Here is a 20,116-nt window from a genome sequence, read left to right on the forward strand (position 1 = left end):
GTAATTTTTCGGGGGATCCCCCGAACCCCCTTATCTGGGTGGAGTCCTTCCTTTGTTTTTCAGAAATCCCCGACCCCCTCTCCGTTTTTCCAATTTTCACACTTGTCTCCCAAATTTCCGAAAGTACAAATTTCTCCTGGAAGCATCAAAAAGAAGAATGATTGGACGTTATTTCCAAATTTCTAAGGAAAAACTACCGCATTACAGCTCTCAAAAATCCGAAATATACTAAGTCCAAAATGATAGGTCCAGTTTCGTCAGAAAGTTGCACATGTGCGTGAAGGAACGAGCCCATCGGGTACATTTCTTTAAACACAAATTTCAGCCAGAAATATTAATCATCAGAATGATTGTAACTTCCTTGCAAATTCTCCGTAAAAATTTTAACTCAGACTACGATCTGAAAGCGTTTCATCAGGAAGGAAAACTCATAATTCCGTTTAGGAGTTGTATGAGCCTCGCGCCGCGGCATCGCATCGGGTACACTTCGGGTACATTTCAAATCGCGCGGTAAAAGCCCGTACCCTCTGCACGTCACACATCCTCAAGATGGCAGCCAAAATCGAAATGCAACCACCATTCTTTATCCGCCTTGCTGGAGCGCCGATGAAGTCAACGTCAAGCTCAAAAGAAGTGGTCGAACTGGCATGCAATATATCGCATCTTTTAGGTCAAAAATCTCGGCAGATTTTGAATTTTCAGTAAAGAAAAGGACGATAGCCCCTGCGCATGAGCCTAAAGAATCATTCTAAACATTAAAATCGGCAAAATTCAGAGAAATGAAAGCAGGATAGTGTTTGGAAAAAAACCTCGCATTCGATACCGAAATCGATAGCTGAATCGAATGCGAGGTTTTTTTCCAAACACTATCCTGCTTTCATTTCTCTGAATTTTGCCGATTTTAAGGTTTAGAATGATTCTTTAGGCTCATGCGCAGGGGCTATCGTCCTTTTCTTTACTGAAAATTCAAAATCTGCCGAGATTTTTGACCTAAAAGATGCGATATATCGCATGCCAGTTCGACCACTTCATACCTATTGTGATATTTAAATAATCACTGATTTCGGAGTCGGATTTTAGCAGCGCGACGTGGTGGATTTTTCGGAACTACAGCTGAAGATTAACCTTAATTTCTGCTGAACAGTCGGCTGAGTCGACTCCTACGAGCGTGTCATCGAGCGAGTTATTATTATTATAATCATTATTCTATCAATCATTCTATGCATGCCTATATGGTAACAATCCATGCGTCTCTTCAGAGCAGGACGTCTGCTCCTTTTCAGTTTTTTTTATATTTGGTCTCTTCATTGTGATATTGCGAGTAAGTAAGATCCTTCTCTACTAAAGATTTTCTTTCAATCAAACTGCTTAGAAATTTCGTTTTGCTTCTGACAGATGGCCAAAGTGGATAAATGCACATGTCACATGGCGAAGTTGTAAGTCCCTGCTAATATTTTACTATTTTTTATACTAACCAAGCTGGCGTGCAATGCATTGCATTGAGTAAGAAAACAAGTCGGTCGTTTAAGGATTATGAGTTCACGAATAACGTTTCCAATGCTCATGCTGGGCATTGGATGATGCTCTCTCAGTACATAGAGAAAAAAAAGAAGGTGTTTGCATTTCGGGCATCTTGGAGTATTTTGATGACTTGATGACGTAGGTGGGTACAGCTGGGTACAGGGACGTCCCCTTCACACTGTACCCACCTACGTCATCAAGTCATCAAAAAATTCCAAGATGCCCGAAATGCAAACACCTCCTTTTTTTTCTCTATGCTCTCAGTAAAGTGTAAAGTCTCGGAATACGTACTTCAAATTAATTCTTTTAAATTATAAGGGTTCGAAAAAATGAATGATCATTTAGGTATTCCTTTGTAACCACCGCAGTCCTTTTCTTTAACTACTGTCCCAGTTTGATTTTGGTTGCCATCTTGAAGTTTTGTGATGTCAGGTGGGTATCACTGTTGTCAGGCGACTACCGAATCTGTAGCGCACAGCCAGCGTAGTGCTCATTTCAAATAATTGCTGCGCTCATCAAGATGAGAATGCAAAGCATTGTGTGATAAGTGAGATGAGGTCTAAATTATCCATCACATTCCTTCCTAGAAATGTGCCTGTTCAAGCTGAAATTAGTTTTTTATTTCTGAATGATGAAAGAACCTCAAAGGATCGAAATATGACTAATTCTTACCTATATATACCTTGCAAGACAACACCCTGAGTTATGAATTTGTCCAGTATCGTTGCAATATCAGTAGAATACCTAATAGCGGCACCCAGTGTCACAGTACGTCATACATGGATTGAGCGTTTTTGCAGGCAAAGACCCCCTACGAATGAGCAGGCGATCATAGAGCGGGAGTAGCTGGTGGAGCGTGCATGAAGCTCGCTCGGACTCCATGATTATACTCTGTTGCTCTCTCCTCTCCTCTACTCTTTGCACATCACATAATGGCGCCAAGCACAAATTTCACTCTCGGAGAAAAATTAAACTGCTCAGCTCAGGGAATTGACCTTTTTGATCGGGATTAAATTTCTGAAAGAGTTCAAACCAAGTACTAACGAGGGTAATTCTCAAAATTCTTTGGCAAGACATTTTTCTGATATAATTTAAGGATTACCTAAGAAGGGAAAATCTTTAGCATATCTGGAGAAATCACAAGCTTGTGTGGGGGCCCCGCAGCGTTCTGAGGCATTGAAATCAAATTCTAAACGTTCCTACTTACATTTTGAATTTTGATGGAAAATAAGGGGGGGAGGGGCATCATTTATATCTGAGCCATGGGGATGCCAGATGATGAGGGATGAGTTTGAGGATTTTTGCGCTCAGCAGAGATGTTTTCAGGAGCATTGGGGGAACTAGTTAGGAGGAGGGGGAGAAATATTACCCTCCCCTGACTTCAAGAAATATGAGGGCTTTTGCTAAGTTAGCTGTGTTGCTTGACTTTCATTGTGGAATTTGTAATTCTACCAAAAATATTTTCATGTGAAGATGAACCATCAAGCTAAAAATTTAACTCAGCATTCGCACAAATTTATAAATTTTTTGTGTGGCACAATGGTACAACTTCTGGGAAACATCCTGTTAAAGGTAACGAGGCACTTAGCATATTTCTTGAAAAATTTGCTAAAAAAATATCTTTGCACATTTCTGCTTTTGATAACTTATACCTACAAAAGTACATAACGATCCGAAAAGTGGTGAATTTTACCAGTCAGGCATCAAGGGGTGAAATATGGGAGCATAAATATAGCATTAGGTACCTAAGATGACATTTGAATCAGTGAGTTCGAAAATGCACCAACTCGGAAAAAAAATTTTTCAGGAAACACCTAAAACTTCGCAGCGGGCGAAGAAGTTAGTTTAAGAAAAACTTTTTTGGTGCCAAAGGACGCAAGAAGTACTCTAGAGACTTTAACGCACCAAGTTTCAGATACTGATTTTTCATAGTCTGCCCTGAAAAATTTATATTTTTTGACCTGAATAACGCTTGAATATTTATATAACTTGTTGGCACAAGGTATACTGAACCGAAAAAATAAAACCGTATCGGATAGTCGCCCGTTTCCCTTGATCGGCCAAAAATTGGTATTTCCAATGAAATTCTTTGATTCTTCCCTTTTCCCGTCGCCGTTTCGAGCACTTCCGATTGCAATTTCGAAATATCCTTTTGCGTGCAGATGCTTCTACTTATCCATAAGTGTTACTAAACCGTAAAAAAGTGAAAATCGAAAAAAACCCGTGTTGGAGTGTTTTCGAACTCACTGATTCATTTTACATTATTGGAGACATGATTATGTGGATGGATAAGGTGCGATAGGATGGTTATAGTTTAGAGAGTGCTCGAACTGCTCTGAGTTCCCGTCGCGCCACGCAGCCATCTTGCCTGCTCATTCCGAGGGGGTCTTTGCCTGCAAAAAGTAAACATCGTCATACATGATGTAGGTAATTCTCATCCAAATAAGAGAATAATAAATATTTACCTTCATTACCACCAAGTAGATGAAAGTTCCACTGTGAACTTAGTTGGCCAATAAAAATGCAAACAATGAAGCAATTTTTTCTATTTCCTGACTCCAAATGGTTAGAATTCTAAGGCAAAGTATAAACTGTATTCATCATTCTTCAATTAATACAAGGTTGACTGTTTGCATGGAAATGATAGTGCATTAGTTGGCTTGTCTATTTTTCTAAACTTTAAATTAAGTTGATGAAGGTAGCAGGTTATCGTCAGCAAGAGCTATTGATATATGTAGTCAAGAATGGTCTATTTTTAATTCTTCCAGAGGAGCATCATTAGTATTCAATACAAAACTCTCAGGGTTCTCTGTGATACTGTTGAAACATATGCTATGCTATGCTAAATGGTCTCCGTTGTGACCACTTTTTCTCTTCATCTTAACCTAATATTTATGAAAAAGGAAGTCCTGCTTGTACGATTCTTCCAGTCATAATTTATCCTTAAAAAGGTATTATTAATAAAAATGTGTTGATCTATCTATAATATCGTTGACTTTTTTTCTGAGCTCAACAAAGTGGTGACCCCGACGTGATTATTTTCTCAAAATCTAGAAAAGAACTAATTATACTGTTGTGTGAAGTTATGAGTCTATCTCTGGCAATGGCTCTTGCTGATATCAGAGACTCAGTTAATGGTTATGGCTTTTGCTAATACCACCTTGGATTTTGGCTATGGCGATTGCTTGAGGCCACTAATTAAATATGGTTATGGCTTTTGCTAATACCATTGATTTTGAACGGTTATGGCTTGTGTTGATACCGGATGGATCGTTTTAAAGGTTATTGGCTTTTGCTGATACCTCGGATCCTTTGAGGATTTCACAGTGTTGATATCCTCTAGACTGGCCAGTCAAAACTTTTGTTGTTATAGCTTTTGCTGATACAACTATTGGCTGCACTGCATGCCTTTTCTTTTGTTGTTATAGCTTTTGCAGGGTGTCTAGCGACCGGGAAAACCGGGAAAGTCAGGGAAAGTCAGGGAGATGAAATTGGTCAGGGAGAAGTCAGGGAAAGTCAGGGAAGAAAAACGCAAAACCGGAGAGAAGCGAACCCCCGTCGAAGATCGCGATTTTTTGAATAACTTTACGGCGCTTCGATACTTAGCCGTGCAGCGCTGTCTCCTGGTCTGAGGTGCCATCTGAACCGTTAGTGCTGACGTAAATAAAGAGACAACATAGCGTAGTCTCTTTATTCTATGGTGCTGACTAGTGGTGCTCCCTCTCTCTATCGCTGTGTTGCGTCCGCGACGCCTCCTTCAGCGTCCGCGACACCTCTGGAAGTGTCCCCGACGCCTTTTGAAGCGTCCACGACGCCTTTTGAAGCGTCCACGACGCCTTTAAAGCGTCCGCGACGCCTCCTTCAGCGTCCGCGACACCTCTGGAAGTGTCCGCGACGCCTGTGCAAGCGTCCGCGACAAGTTTAAGGCATTCGCGACACGTTTAAGAGCCCATTTATGCACGCGATTTTTGTCGCCGTGTCGCCAGCGACAACGAATCGCGCGATATTTCAAACTACACGGGAGGCTATGAGCCGTTTATGCGAGCGACAGCAAATCGCGGCGGCAAAACTGCCGCGGCGATTTCTAGATCATGTCGCTTGTAGTTAGAAACCGCCCGGCGATTTTCTGCCGCCCGCGGTTTGTAACTACACGGAGTCATATGAGCGCATTTATGCGCGCGACAAGTTTCGGCGGCCGCCGCTTGAAATTGAACTTCTCGAGCACGTGTTTTGAACCTTTTACGCTCCAGAAAAACGGTGTCGCGGCGGCAGAAAAAAGGTGCCGCGGCGACAAAAATATGGATCGTGCGATTCCAAAAAACGTCGCGGCGACAAAAATATGGATCGTGCGATTCCAAAAAACGTCGCGGCGACAAAAATATGGATCGTGCGATTCCAAAAAACGTCGCGGCGACAACTGCCGCCGGCGACACGGCGACACGAATCGCGTGCATAAATGGGCTCTTAGGCGTCCGTGACACCTCTTGAATGGGCCTGTTGCAAACTTTTGCTAGAGCAAAAATAAGAGTTGTTTCTTATAGATAATGCCTCAAAAATCACGATGAGCGCATCGGCAAAGTCTGAAATGCACTCATAACTTCACAGTCTGCGTAAGAAATTTGCGGTTTTTTGAGCTTCCCGCTTCAAAAACGATACTACGACACAGGTGAACATTTTGTAAGAGGAGTCGCTCCATCGTCGGCAATAATCATCATGGCCGACGCCAATCCGCCGAAACACGTTTGATGGGACGAGATATAGCACCTGAACTGGATTAGACCGGATGACAATCGGTGTGTTAACGTTCATATTTTCCACGCCCGAATTGATTGACCTTGAACTCTCCTCGAATCACGCACGGAACTGCGAGCAAGCGTCGGCCATGATGAATATCGCCGACGATGGAGCGACTCCTCTAACAAAATGTTCACCTGTGCCGTAGTATCGTTTTTGAAGCGGGAAGCTTAAAAAAACGCAAATTTCTTACGCAGATTGTGAAGTTATGAGTGCATTTCAGACTTTGCCGATGCGCTCATCGTGATTTTTGAGGCATTATCTACAAGAAACAACTCTTATTTTTGCTCTAGCAAAAGTTTGCAACAGGCCCATTGTCCGCGCGACGCCTTTTGAAGCGTCCACGACGCCTTTAAAGCGTCCGCGACGCCTCCTTTAGCGTCCGCGACACCTCCGGAAGTGTACTATTTCTTCCTCTATTTATTCAATTCCCGAAGTTGCAAATTTCTATAAAGTTTTTTGAAGTAACCAAAGATCAAGTTGATGTAATGGTGGAAGAAAGAAAAGAATCTTCTTTACGAGAGTCTCCGTTGACACCCAAAGACTGCAGAAAGGTTTTATTCTTGAATTGTAATCCATCGCTTTGAAGGGTGGGAAACATCGTACAGACTGAAAGCAAATCTTGGTAAAAGGTCATGAAAAGTCAGGGAGAAAGAAAATTCAATAGGTCAGGGAAAACCTTGAAAGTCAGGGAGAATGAAAAGAAAAATTTGCTAGACACCCTGTTTTGCTGATACAACTATTGGCTGCTCTGCATGCCTTTTCTTTTGTTGTTATCAGTGTTACCGTTCTGCGTACGCAACCCGACGGCAAATTACGCAACATTACGCAGAAAAATTTCCCAATTACGCACGCCATTACGCAGGAAAAATTGTCAAAATACGCATAAATTACGCAAAAATTTTCAAATTACGCAGCAATTACGCATTTAAGCCAAATTGTTAACAATCTTTCGCTTATTTTGAAATTCTGATATATTTTTGTTTCCTATGTACGGTGGGAATTTAGTAGCAAAGTTTGCAGCATTGCTTTTTAGGTAAAAAACTATCTTTACTACGACCGTTTACCTTGATCGGCATGACGTACCTAACCTAAAAACCGCGATAAGAAACTGAAATTTTTAAAAAACTTCAATTACGCACGAATTACGCCGAATTACGCAGAATTCTTCCAATTACGCAGCATTACGCATTACGCAGCCACTACGCAGCGACCCTCCAATTACGCAAAAAAAACCCCTCAATTACGCAGAACGGTAACACTGGTTGTTATGGCGAGAGTATAGACAGATGTGAAACTCCGAAAATCCATCAGGCCTTCACCGATGTCTCCGCGAATAAAGTTAGGGCCCAGAAATGCAGCCAACCTATGAATCTCAATTATCCAGAGCGCTTTACTAATACAATTGTTACGAACCATCGTTTATAAAGCACGTATTTGACTTACTTGTTGCATAAATTTACTCATTTTTGCGGAGGAACGCTCATTTATGTACATTCTTACCCATCTTGGTTAGAATTGGAATGTGCAGACTGGCAGTGAAATTTTGTGCGTTAGAAGTTGGTTAGAAGGGTGGCTGCACTTTTGGGCCCTAAGCCCTCCATGAAGCGATCTGTCCATACTCTTGCTATATAGGTACTCTAGTTATGGCTCTTGCTGATACAACTATTGGCTGCACTGCATGCCTTTTCTTTCGTTGGTATGGCTTTTGCTGATCCAATTCCTGGCTGCATTGCATGCCACATATTGCTCGAATGAAGCAGAAACCTTAAAAAAGAAGCTACAGAGGAGTTGAAAATGCGAAAGGAAAACATGGAATATCAACTGTCCAGAATTGTGAATTCTATGGAAACTAGATGGAAACAACTTCTGAAACAAGCTCACCTGAGATGATTAAGCACTTTGATAAGTAAAATAATGTGAGGAGACGCCCAATTTTCCCAGACATTACAGGGGGAAATTGGCAACGTCAGGAGGAGCACCGACTTTAGGAAAAATGCTGATGTCCGCTGGGAAATGCGCATGCGCGCCGCCAGCCGACCCGAGCGTAGGGAGCTGGGCGACTTGCTCGGACGCTCGAGGAAGGCCAGTCTTCGCAACGTGGTCGTCTTGTGCAAGTGCTCAGGGCTCCGGTCTGCACTCGTACGTCATTGGCACGGGCGACCACTGTCCGACACAACAGCCCCCCCCCCCCCCCCCTGGAGTCCTGTGACGTCAGCTCGAGATATCTCTCTTTAGAGACGTCCCGTCGGCTGACGTCGCGACGCTCCAGAAAACGACCCCATTTCGACCCTACTCAGGGTCATCACATGGTTGGAGGCGCTTGTCTTTTCCCCAGGGAGAAGTCGATCAGGTACTCAGTAGGAAAGTACTAGGAATTTAAGACACTGATTCACCAGAAGGGTCGATCATTCAGTCGTTTTGTCTCCACGTATTTTTCCTCAGCAATCTACACCATCGCGTCATCGATCATTAAACTCCTCGGAGTTTATTCGTGACCAAAAACTTTTTTTTTTTGTTCTAACATTTACTTGAGCTCTGGAAATTGTATTTTTTCGCTCAAAATTTTAGATTTTCCGTAAAATTTTTCTTAGAAAATATAGATTTTGTTTCCTTGATATTGTAAAATAATCTCGCAGAAGAAGCTGCAAAAATGAAGGAACAGAAATTGACTTTTCAATTCGGACAAAAAAGCATCACGGTCACAGCCAAAGAACTCCTGCCTCACATCAAAAAGGAGCTACCAAGCTTGGCATTGCAAGGAAAAAAGAAAATAAATGTACTTACCTCCCTTAAACAAATCAAAACGGAAAAAACCCTGAAGTTTTTACAAGAAGAATTAGATATCCAATTACCCTCAACAGAAAAACTGCAAGAAATTACATCGATGGAAGAAGTGGGCGACATACTCGAGGACGGATCATCAAATAACTCCAGCGAAAACGAAGAAGGAGAAGCAGACGAAAACGCCACAGCGAATATACATAGATTAAAACACCCAAGCAAACTCACAAAAGAGGAGCTGATTGCAGAATTAAAGAAATTCGGAGTACCGTACGTGTTTGCAAGTACAAAAGACGCAGCTAGGGCACTAGCAAGAATACAAGAAGGGATTCTGGAAGTACCGCAGACTCCAGCAGAGGAAATTTTTCAAGACACTTTCAGTAGAATCTCTAAAATAGCGTCAATGCCCGTCCATAAAACATTGCAGTATGAAACGCAATTACAGGATCTGAAACAGAACACTGTACAAAATCACGATGCAATTCACGGTGATCCGCAATCACAGGAGAAACCCCTCAGTGAACTTTCTAGACCTGAGAGTCGACAGCTCGAGCACCAACGAATAACTTGGGAGTCAACCACCAAAAATTTGGGAGCTATCCCAAAATCAGTAACAGGAACCACGCATGCAAAAACTCAGAAAGAACCATTTTCCTGGAAAGATCAAAGAAATTACAGCAAAACTGGCCCATCCTCTCAAAATAAAGGCTACACAGAGGCACTCAAACACACACATAAGCAGGACAGAGATTATCACGCGAATTTAAGCCAAAATCATAATAACCTCCCTCAGCGCCTAGGAGATAGGCAACCCCAAATACACCAAAAAGGGGACCAATATTGGTACGATTACTCTCACCAGTCCGACCACCAGCCGACATCCGTAATGTTCCAAGATCAATTTACTACACGTGAAACTCAAAATCAGTCAGGTCGTAACATTTTCAGTCAAATGCAGCTCAAATCGAGTCACGTCAACCATACTGCTGAAAATAATCACATGCAAAATAGATACCTGCCAAATGATCCGCGAGAACACCCTACCAGTGGGTATGAAAATTTCACGCAATATCAGTCTCGTCCAGAATGGGAAAATCAGCGTGAAAACAACAACGGAAATTTTCTGATGGGTTTGCGACCTCCAAAACTAGAGATTCCAAAATTCGAAAAAAGCACAGCTATGGACTGGCTCACTAGATTTGAGATGATAATGGGTCAATACCCAGACGAAATGAAAAAACGCCAATTAATAGCATGTTTGGCGAAGGATGATAATCAATGGTTACAAAACAACATTTCAGATATTCAGGATGGTGATTGGCAAGGTATCCGGAAACTGTTTGTTTTTTACGAAGACGACAGAAAAGGACATTTTGAGGAGCAGAAAAAATTCGACGAAACGGCTCAGGGAGAAGCGGAAACAGGATTAAACTATGTGGAAAGAAAACTCAGGTTGGCCCAGAGGCTAATGCATCCCCCTCCGATTGCAGAAATAATAAAAAGCGTAATTAAAGGAACCGACGAATCATTGAAACATCTCGTATATAACAAAAATCCACAAACAATTACAGACTTACGAATGAGTGTGAAAAGAGCGCAAGATGATTGCCATATCCTGAACCCCAGTGATAGCCTGTTGAAACAGCTCAACAAGACGTCCGAAAGCATCAGCACGCAAGTAAAGACCATTTTGGAAGAACAACTACGAAATCTAAATATTGAAGGAACCAAACACGCAAATCAGGTCACGTTCGCCGATGAAAGAAAAGAAAAACAACGACGGTCCAGACGGGACGCCTACGAAGGAGAGAATACAACCCGGAAGCCACGTGATTCAAGTTTCAGGAGGAGATCCTATTCAAGGGATAGGTCGACATCAACACCTCGTTACAGAGATTACAGCAGAGATAGATATTACAACAATACTCGGCAGAGTCGCGATAGATATCATAGAGACAATGATAGATATCCCAGCCAGGATCGGAGATCAAGATATTACAGCAGAGATTTCACCCCAACATATCGAAATCGTGACAGAAGTGCAAGTTACCATAGCCGCGAGAGAGAATCCCGACGTTATGGTAGAGAGAGCTCACCCGGATATCGCAGCCGGGAGAATCCGAGATATCGCAGTCAGGAAAGGTCGAGATATCACAGCCGTGACAATGAACAAGACAAACGTCGAAGTCGCGAGAGGAGTTCCAGTAGAAGTAGAGATGACGAGAGGGATGAAATATCAAGATATCCGGAGAGATCTCGCAGCAACGAAAGATATCACGATTCCAGATATGGGAAAACAAATTCGAAAAACACAGAAGCCAGAGCGGAGACTCAAAAAACTGAGAAAAACTCATCTGGAAGTGGGTCTGCAGATGAGTCCACAGGAACTTAAGACCCCAAAAACCAAATTTCCACATTTTCGAAAACAAACAAATCAAAATTTTTCGGACAAGATTCAAGGCACAAAAGCAAACTCACACAAGAAGAGTAACCACTTTTTAGGACTCAGTACAGGCCTCACATTCGAAGCACGAGTAGCTAGAAAACGCATAAGTATCCTAAATGACACGGGAAGCAGTGTAACATTAATTGATAAAAGATACGCCAAAAATATAACACCCCTTCGAAATAAGCTTACAGTGGTCGGCGCATCAGATGGAGAATTGAATATCATGGGAAAAACTAGGATTACAGCTTGGATTTCAACAGGAGTTACGGTAGCTATTACAGGCTTAGTGGTGGAAAACCAACGATACCCCGTATTAATTGGAAATGACTTCAACATGAGATACGCTACAAAAATTAACATCCAACAAAACACAATGGAATTGTGGGTTAGGGGACGAAATATAACAATCCCCACGAAATTAGAAGAACGGAAGCATATCAAATCCCTAGAAACGGACAATTTAATGAACACCACTCCATTGAGAGGCCCAGTCGTTCTAAACGGGATTCAAACACAAATAATTTATGACACAGGCAGTTGCGCACTATGCGTCAGTAAGGACTACGTCAATCCAGTAGACATACGTCCCATAGAGAAAATTAAATTGAAAACCGCTGATAAATCCCAGTTACGGATAATGGGACAGGCGACCATAGAGTTAGAAATTCAAGGGCACAGAATTTCAGCCGATGCCTTGGTATCAGAAAATCTGTCAAATGCACTCCTCACGGGAAATGCATTTCACAAAAAATTCGTTGAAAACATCGATTTTGGACGACAGACAGTAAGTTTGAAAATACCAAATTGCAAGCGAGCAGTAACGACGAACGTGACGGCTACAGCCACATTTGCTGACCTAATCAAAACAAAAGAATCGCCAACCGGAAACGGAGTTCCATCACCCGAACAGGAGAAAAACGTTGCCAATTCAATCAAAATTCACTCGGAAAATGATAAGAAATCTCGAGAGAAGACGGAAAAACCGACAACATCGCAATGGGAAACGTATGATGAAGAAGCACAGAGTATTCTAAACATCACCACGGATATCGATGATGACTCTGAGAAACTGGAAGTACGCGTCATGAAAGATCAAATAATCCCGCCGCAATCCTTCAAATTAATAAAATGCAAAATCCCGAAGTATGCAGGGCACGAATACGGGATTGTAAACTTAAAAGAAGGAGCGCTTACGGCGAAGAAGCTCTTCTGCCCAGATCTAGCAATTGACATTCAACAGTTCGTACGCATACGAATTAGAAATAATAAATTGGTCCCCGTGAAATTATTTAAAAATTACGAAATAGCCGAAGTTTATCCGATAGAAATAAAATACGAAGAGGAAAAGGACAGCAGCGAAGAAAATACAGCTGAGGTAAATTCTTTAAATGATACAAAGAATGCAACATCAGCGGAGAAAACTGTAAAGGATGAAAATCAACATGCATCAAACGACAAAGAGCGCCTACAAGAACTTAGCATTAACAGAGCGCTCTCCAAAGAACAGGAACTGCAACTCAAAAACCTAATTTTAAAATACCAAGATATATTCATATGGAAAGACTGCAAGTTCAATGCAGGAGAAGCATTAGTACCACCACAGAAAATACATTTAAAGGACTTTACTCCCGTCCATAAACCACCTTTCAGGACAGGAAAACAACAGCGAATAATTATAAAGCAGTACATCGACGAAATGTTGCGAGCTAAAATCATTCGTCCATCAACTTCAGAATATGCATCACCTTTAATGTTGGTCTCAAAAAAGGAAACAGGACGGTTCAGGTGCGTTTTGGACCTAAGGGCTTTAAATTTAAAACTAGCCCCTGAATCGTTTCCTTTAGTAAGAGTGGACGATGTCTTATCATGCCTAAATGGAGCCAAATACATAAGTTGTTTTGATTTAGAACAAGGGTACTCGCAGATAAAATTAGACGATGAATCAGCGGATCTCTGTTCCTTTAGTTGTTACGAAGGACATTATAAAATGATCGTTTTGCCACAAGGTCTATCCATCTCGCCACTAAGGTTTAGTAAAATAATGGCAAAATGTTTTAGTCCCATGTTATACAGAGGATTACTGAACTACATGGATGATTTTTACGTGTATAACGTCGACGGAGATTTTTCTGGACATCTGGAGAAATTAGAAGAATTTTTCAAACTATGTAGACTGTACAATTTGAAGTTAAAACCCAAGAAAGCTCAAATGGCGATGACAGAATGCGATCTTCTTGGTTTCCATTTTACTCAAGATGGGATCCGGCCCAGTTTGGAGAAAATTTCGGCAATAGCGAACGCTCCAGTGCCAAAAGATGTAAAGGGCGTCCGATCATTTTTAGCAGCAGCCGGTTATTACAGGAACCACATTCGACAGATGGCGGAGTACTCAGAACCTTTAATTCAACTAACTAGGAAAAACGCAAAATTTTGCTGGGATGCAGAAAAGCAAAGAGCATTTGATAACATCAAAAGAGCATTAACATCAAATGAGCTCCTAGCGTGGTATGACCCCGAAAATACAACGTTGGAGCTCCACGCTGACGCATCAATAATAGCGATAGGAAATTGCCTTAACCAAAGATATAACGATGGAACAGTACGTCCAATAAGCTACTATTCTCGAGTATTGTCCCCAAACGAGAGAAGTTGGGGCACACATGAACGAGAAATATTAGCAATAACATGGGGAATGGAAAAACAAGCAGTGAACTCCAACACAATGTGTTGATAAGGCGCGTCATTAACTCGCACATATCAACCCCTTTAGTTTTCATTTACAGAGATTTCAAAAAAGGCAAGCAGCACAACAGGAGAATTCACGATCCAACACTGCAAGGTCAACGACGCACCTTGACGAGACCGTGTATTGTGAATCTAGAAAGCTATTCGAACAAATTTAAGTTTTTTGATCCGCCTCAAGCAAAATCTTATCAGATTCTTGAGGAAAAGTGCTACGGAAAAATTTAAGCGAAGAAAGGAAAAATTCTGTCGAATTCCTAGAAGATAAAGTCGATTTAAAGGTATTTTGGGGTTAAAATACCCAAATCACCGGTATTATAAATCCCGTTATATTATTGAAAAGAAATTGACTCGATATAAATGCAATTGTATTAAATATGTCTTGATTTTGTTATTTTAAACGTCTTTTCATGCAAAGAAGCTCAACCATGTCCATGCTTTATTCATTCATGAATTGAAAGTAAGCAATCCACATCCCGAAAATCTACCGATTTGCCGTAAAAAATCGCAGAAACTTGATATACCAGGTCGATGTACCCACTCTTTGAATTTACCAATCAATTTAGTGAGTGCACGTAGGTATGTGAAAGTCAAAATGCTATAGTCATTTTGGGTGCATTCATTTTTCATGAAACAATTGTAAGTAATTTCAATCCCGAAAAACCATAAATTTTCCGTATAAAATCGAAAAAATCAAAATATGTCGACTCCCTGACGTGAAAATTGAATTCTACGTGTGAAAATACTTATATATCGATATGCTGAACAGAATGCCCGCCTCTCCTCGTAATGTACAAACCGTTCCTATACTCATCTTAAAATTGTTCTCAGAGCTTTGTGTTATTATCAGCTTCCATTTAAACCCCGGTTTGATGGCCGAATCGGCTGCCCAAAAAGCAAGCCATTTTTGAAGGGCTCTATGAGAAATTCGTGATATTATCAGCTCTCAGGAAATCACCTCATGGGTAAAATTGCTGATATAAATCGAGTGCTTAAAATAATCGTATTCAAGAAACTAAGGCATTAAACTATGGAGTCAATTTCGTTTTAATAATATAACGGGATTTACTTGTCTTCAGGTCAAAACTCATACAAGGAAGCCCCTTGCAAGATTCTAATTTTTTGTAATTTCACTCAATTTTTTCTCCTTTTTATAATTGAATTGCTTGTCACATTCTGAGGTCAATCATATTAAATTGTAATTTATACATTTCTTTTTTTCCCCCTTCATTTTATTTTTTGTTTGGAGAAGTTTTGTTGATTTCTTCGGATTTCGAATACTGTAACTTCTCTTCTATTTGGCCGATTTTTATGAATGAGACCTCTTTTAATTCGTGTTTTAACGGAGAGTAAGGAAAAAATTGCTAAAAACTCGCGAAACAATTTTTTTTGAAAATTGGACGAATCCTAGCGTGACGGTGAAATGGTTAATGAAGCGTAAGTAATTTTGCGAGGGGCTGAGGATCCCGGCATCGCTTGGCAACCGTCATTAGCTATTGTTCGTCGAGACGCCGACGCAGTGAGCAGGAGCGTGGGAAAGAGAGGGGTAAGTGGATTCCTGTATGAGCCACGTTTAGCTAATGGTCTATTGAGTCTCGAGGCTCATCACAGATTGCACTTACACAGATTGCACTATCAGAGCACGGGTACCAACTTTTGGAAATTATAACCGAGGTTACAGATCTGTCAAAGCAACGTTTTGAACAAAACGGAGGAGTTAAATTCTCATTTCGAGAGTGCCGACCTGCTCAGCCATCCTCGAATCAATTCGCTTGATTCTGCTTATATATGCATAATTTAAATCAGCGCGTCGCATTCTTAGGCTTTTTTTGAAAAAACCAAGTAACGTAGACTCTTGGTATTCACTGCACATAAACTAATGAGCCCCAGAATGAGAAACAACTTTAAATCATAATTATTGATGGATAAATAAACTTTTTACACGCTTTGGAAAATCTCAGAAGTTCGCGGTAGTCACTTTTCGGTAAGGAACTAAGGGACTCGGTTATTGTATCGAGCAGGGTTCGAAACGATCGCAAAGGCGGTATACTACGTATACGCGCCAAAATCGGCACTATTTGTGGAACACCCCGTTCAAAATGTCACCGACAACCAGGCGCTAGTTTACGTAAAAACGATGAAAACCCCGTCAGCGCGGATGCTAAAATTGATTTTAAAGCTGTCAGAATTCAACTACATGATACAATGGAAAAAAGGTTCGAAAAACGTCATGCCAGACTATCTGTCTAGATATCCACCATTGCTTTTGAACATGCTAGAAATAAACAGCAATTTCCAAGAGAGGAAGAAGAATACCATAAAAATACCGGACAGAGCAAGGTACCAGCCAGGAGACCCTACAGCGCAAGAACCAATCCCATCAGAAGAAGGCCGAATCAGCAAAGATAGAAGCAAAACAAGCGCTGAAAAAACAAAGAAACCTGAAAAAGACAGGTCAGATACCGCAAAGATCACGGCACATTTTGATATTAACGCCAAAGTGGATATGAAGACAGAACAGAAAAAAGACCATAAACTAAACGCCATCTATACGGCCATCAAACATCCAAAAAAGTCAAATAATAAGACTGTAAAAGAAGCCCAGCAATACTACATACAGGACGGCATACTATGGAAGAAATCGCACCATACTAGAAAACTGCTACTAATACCAAGCCACATGGTAGACAGTACTATAGCTGAAGTGCATAGCTCCCCCTTTTCAGGCCACCAAGGAACGTATAAGAGTTTACAACGGGCACTAAAAAGATTCTACTGGAAAGGTATGCACTCACAGATAAGGAAATACGTGCTTTCTTGCCCAACCTGTCAATTTGCAAAAAAGCTTCAAAACCACGAAAAATACGGCATCATAAAAAGTCATGACATCAGCATCGCCAGCGCAATGGCAAAAATTGGCATCGACGCGTTCGGTCCTCTACCGACAGCAAATGATCAGGAAAAGAACAAGAAGAAATATATAATTGGTATTTGCGATTATTTTACAAAATTCCTATGGCTGAAAAGCGTGAAGGATTTGACGTCAGAATCTTTAGAAGCAGTCTTAACGGAGTTTTCCGGAATTTTCGGGATCCCGGTCGAGATCGTCATGGATAACGGATCAAATTTTGCCTCAGAACTGACAAATGCATTTCTAGACCAACACGGGGTCAAAAAGACTTATGTGGACACATACTGTCCGCGGGCGAATGGTCAAATAGAAAACGTGTGGAAAACAGTAGGTTCTTATCTAAGGTGCTTTGCGGGAGAAAACCATGCGGACTGGCCAAAATTCATCCCATCAATCATGGCGGCTCATAATTCTAGTACGCACTTGTCTACAAAATCAAGTCCGTATTTTCTGCTCACAGGCCAGGAATTTAGGCTACCAGTAGACGCAAAATTAAGACCAAACTGCGAAGATATGGAGCTAGTACAGCGATTAAGAAGACTAGAGGAGATTCGTGAAGAAACCATCAAGAATTTACCAAACATTCAAGAAAAGCAACGAAATTATAGCAACAAATCCAGAATTCAACCTCCTTTCAAGGTTGGTGACTATGTTCTGATGCACCTCCCAAACCCAAATCCTAACGTTTGCAACAAACTCAGAATAAAATACAGCGGACCGTTTAGAATAGTCGAACAGATCTCCCCAAGCAGGTACAGGATCGATACGGGAAAACGAGGGAAAGATAAATTTGCCATAGTGCAGGCCGACCGGCTCAAAAAATACACGCCAAGATAGAAACATAACAAACAACATGCAGCGTCAGCAAGTCTACTACGAAATGACGGCAGTAACCGATGTCATTTTTGCAAAAACGTCAACAGCATGCACTTTCAGACGAATCCAGGTTCACCGACACCGGTAATCCAATCAGCATTTTGGTGGGTTCAGCGGAGTTCAAAAGCTATTTTCTTCTTCTGGTTATTTCGCAAGTCCCCTCCTCATCTACTCTTATCCACCTAAACAATTAAATTTTTTGGCTGAACATTTAAATATTGTCCCCAAAATGGTCCTTGAATCTGCCACGGTAAAGACCTCAAAAATGTATGTTATCTGCAGAAAAATGGAAAATCATACCGTCAAAATAGATTGTTTGTATTGAAAAACCTTCCCCGATATTAAAGTTTGAATTTTCATTTATGTTTATTCCCTTAGTGCCTTCGCGCGATTATGAGTAATCAATTATTTTTCGTTCCACTAGTGTAAAAATAGCAAAATATTAAAATAAAAATATTAAGTTCTAAGTTTAGCGCATTAAAATCAAAATCATTGGGAAAATGTGTAGTACCGAAATAGTTTGTTCTTTGAATTAAAAATGCAAATTTTTATTAATTGATGTTTTGAAAGTTCCGTGAGTCACAAGTTCTACAAAATACAGTTACAGTTTTACAATGTTCTAAGTTAAGTTTTAAAACCAAAAAAGCTTCAAGTTAAATTTCATTCCTTTCGCAAAAATACCATGTACAATTAATGTTAAAACATAGCATGTAAGTTAAAAAGTAAAAATGTGTACTTTCATTTTAGTTTAAGAAAATTGCTCGACAAGATCTCTATTACATCTTCTTTTTCTTTTCTTTTCTCTTCTTTTTCCTTTCTCTCTCTCTCTTTCTTTCCTCTTCCAAAATATCTTACTTAATTTTTGCTCCTTTAATTCTTCCTAATTTTTCTACAGCTCTACAGTCATTGAGTTGTGACATCTAACATGCATCTTCTACTCTTTGTTTCTCTTTTCTCGCGGTGAAATATCAGGAGCGATTCGGACGAATCTACACATACGATTTTTTCCATTCATAGAAGCAGAGCGCGGTTGCCTGACATCGGCACGCGGATTTTGCACCGGAACCAGACATTTTTCTCTTTAGTAGCGCACCCAAATTCTCTCATTTTTTTTTCTTTCGGTGAAAATATAATCTTTGCAAGATTATATTTTGTCCGGGAGGGGGGAATGTGAGGAGACGCCCAATTTTCCCAGACATTACAGGGGGAAATTGGCAACGTCAGGAGGAGCACCGACTTTAGGAAAAATGCTGATGTCCGCTGGGAAATGCGCATGCGCGCCGCCAGCCGACCCGAGCGTAGCGAGCTGGGCGACTTGCTCGGACGCTCGAGGAAGGCCAGTCTTCGCAACGTGGTCGTCTTGTGCAAGTGCTCAGGGCTCCGGTCTGCACTCGTACGTCATTGACGAACCGCAAAAATCAGACGAACGACTCCGGCTCGCTTTTCAGCACCGGATATTCCTTTCCGAGTCTCTTCCCTTTTAGCTGTCCCATTTCAGTCTTGTCGGGCTCTTGTCCATCGGAATAGGATTGTTCAACTCCAAACAAAGGAATACATTTGAAAAGATCGTCAAGGATAGATTTTGTCTTCTTCATTGACTTCTTCATTTTTGGGAGGGTCACCGACTGCCCCCCCCAAAAGCCCCCACTGTTGTGTTGCGTCGTGGTCTGCACGAGATCTCTCTCTATAGAGAGACCACGGGCGACCACTGTCCGACACAACAGCCCCCCCCCCCCTGGAGTCCTGTGACGTCAGCTCGAGATATCTCTCTTTAGAGACGTCCCGTCGGCTGACGTCGCGACGCTCCAGAAAACGACCCCCTTTCGACCCTAATCAGGGTCATCACAATAAAAGCCCAGTATACCAGTTGTACCAACTTGATTTTTGAATTTTTTAAAGTAACAGGTGCATTAAAGCACCTAGAGCAAAATGTGTGGAATCCTGAGGAAATAAACTCCTGACTCAAACCCAACAATACCTCTGCATTGGGTGACAATGTCCCTAACCTTGACAAATTTTTGTATCATTTTCAATTTGCT

At 41.2% G+C, this 20,116-nt stretch overlaps 1 protein-coding gene across 4 annotated transcripts in view; it reads left to right on the top strand.

The window, feature by feature from the left end:
• The first annotated feature begins 1,129 nt into the window (after nt 1–1,129).
• The window catches only part of LOC109035218 (transcriptional adapter 1), a 94,360-nt gene continuing 75,373 nt past the window's right edge, over nt 1,130–20,116 (top strand). The window contains exon 1 of one of the 4 annotated variants that reach the window (XM_072296375.1): nt 1,130–1,436. In XM_072296375.1, coding sequence (XP_072152476.1) covers nt 1,413–1,436 — 24 coding nt within the window. In that variant the 5' untranslated portion in view covers nt 1,130–1,412. The remainder of the gene's footprint in view (nt 1,437–20,116) is intronic. The other 3 variants (XM_072296376.1, XM_019048779.2, XM_072296374.1) reach the window with 3 other exon arrangements.

Source organism: Bemisia tabaci, chromosome 2, assembly GCF_918797505.1.
Source record: "Bemisia tabaci chromosome 2, PGI_BMITA_v3".
NCBI classification, from domain to species: Eukaryota; Metazoa; Arthropoda; class Insecta; order Hemiptera; family Aleyrodidae; genus Bemisia; species Bemisia tabaci.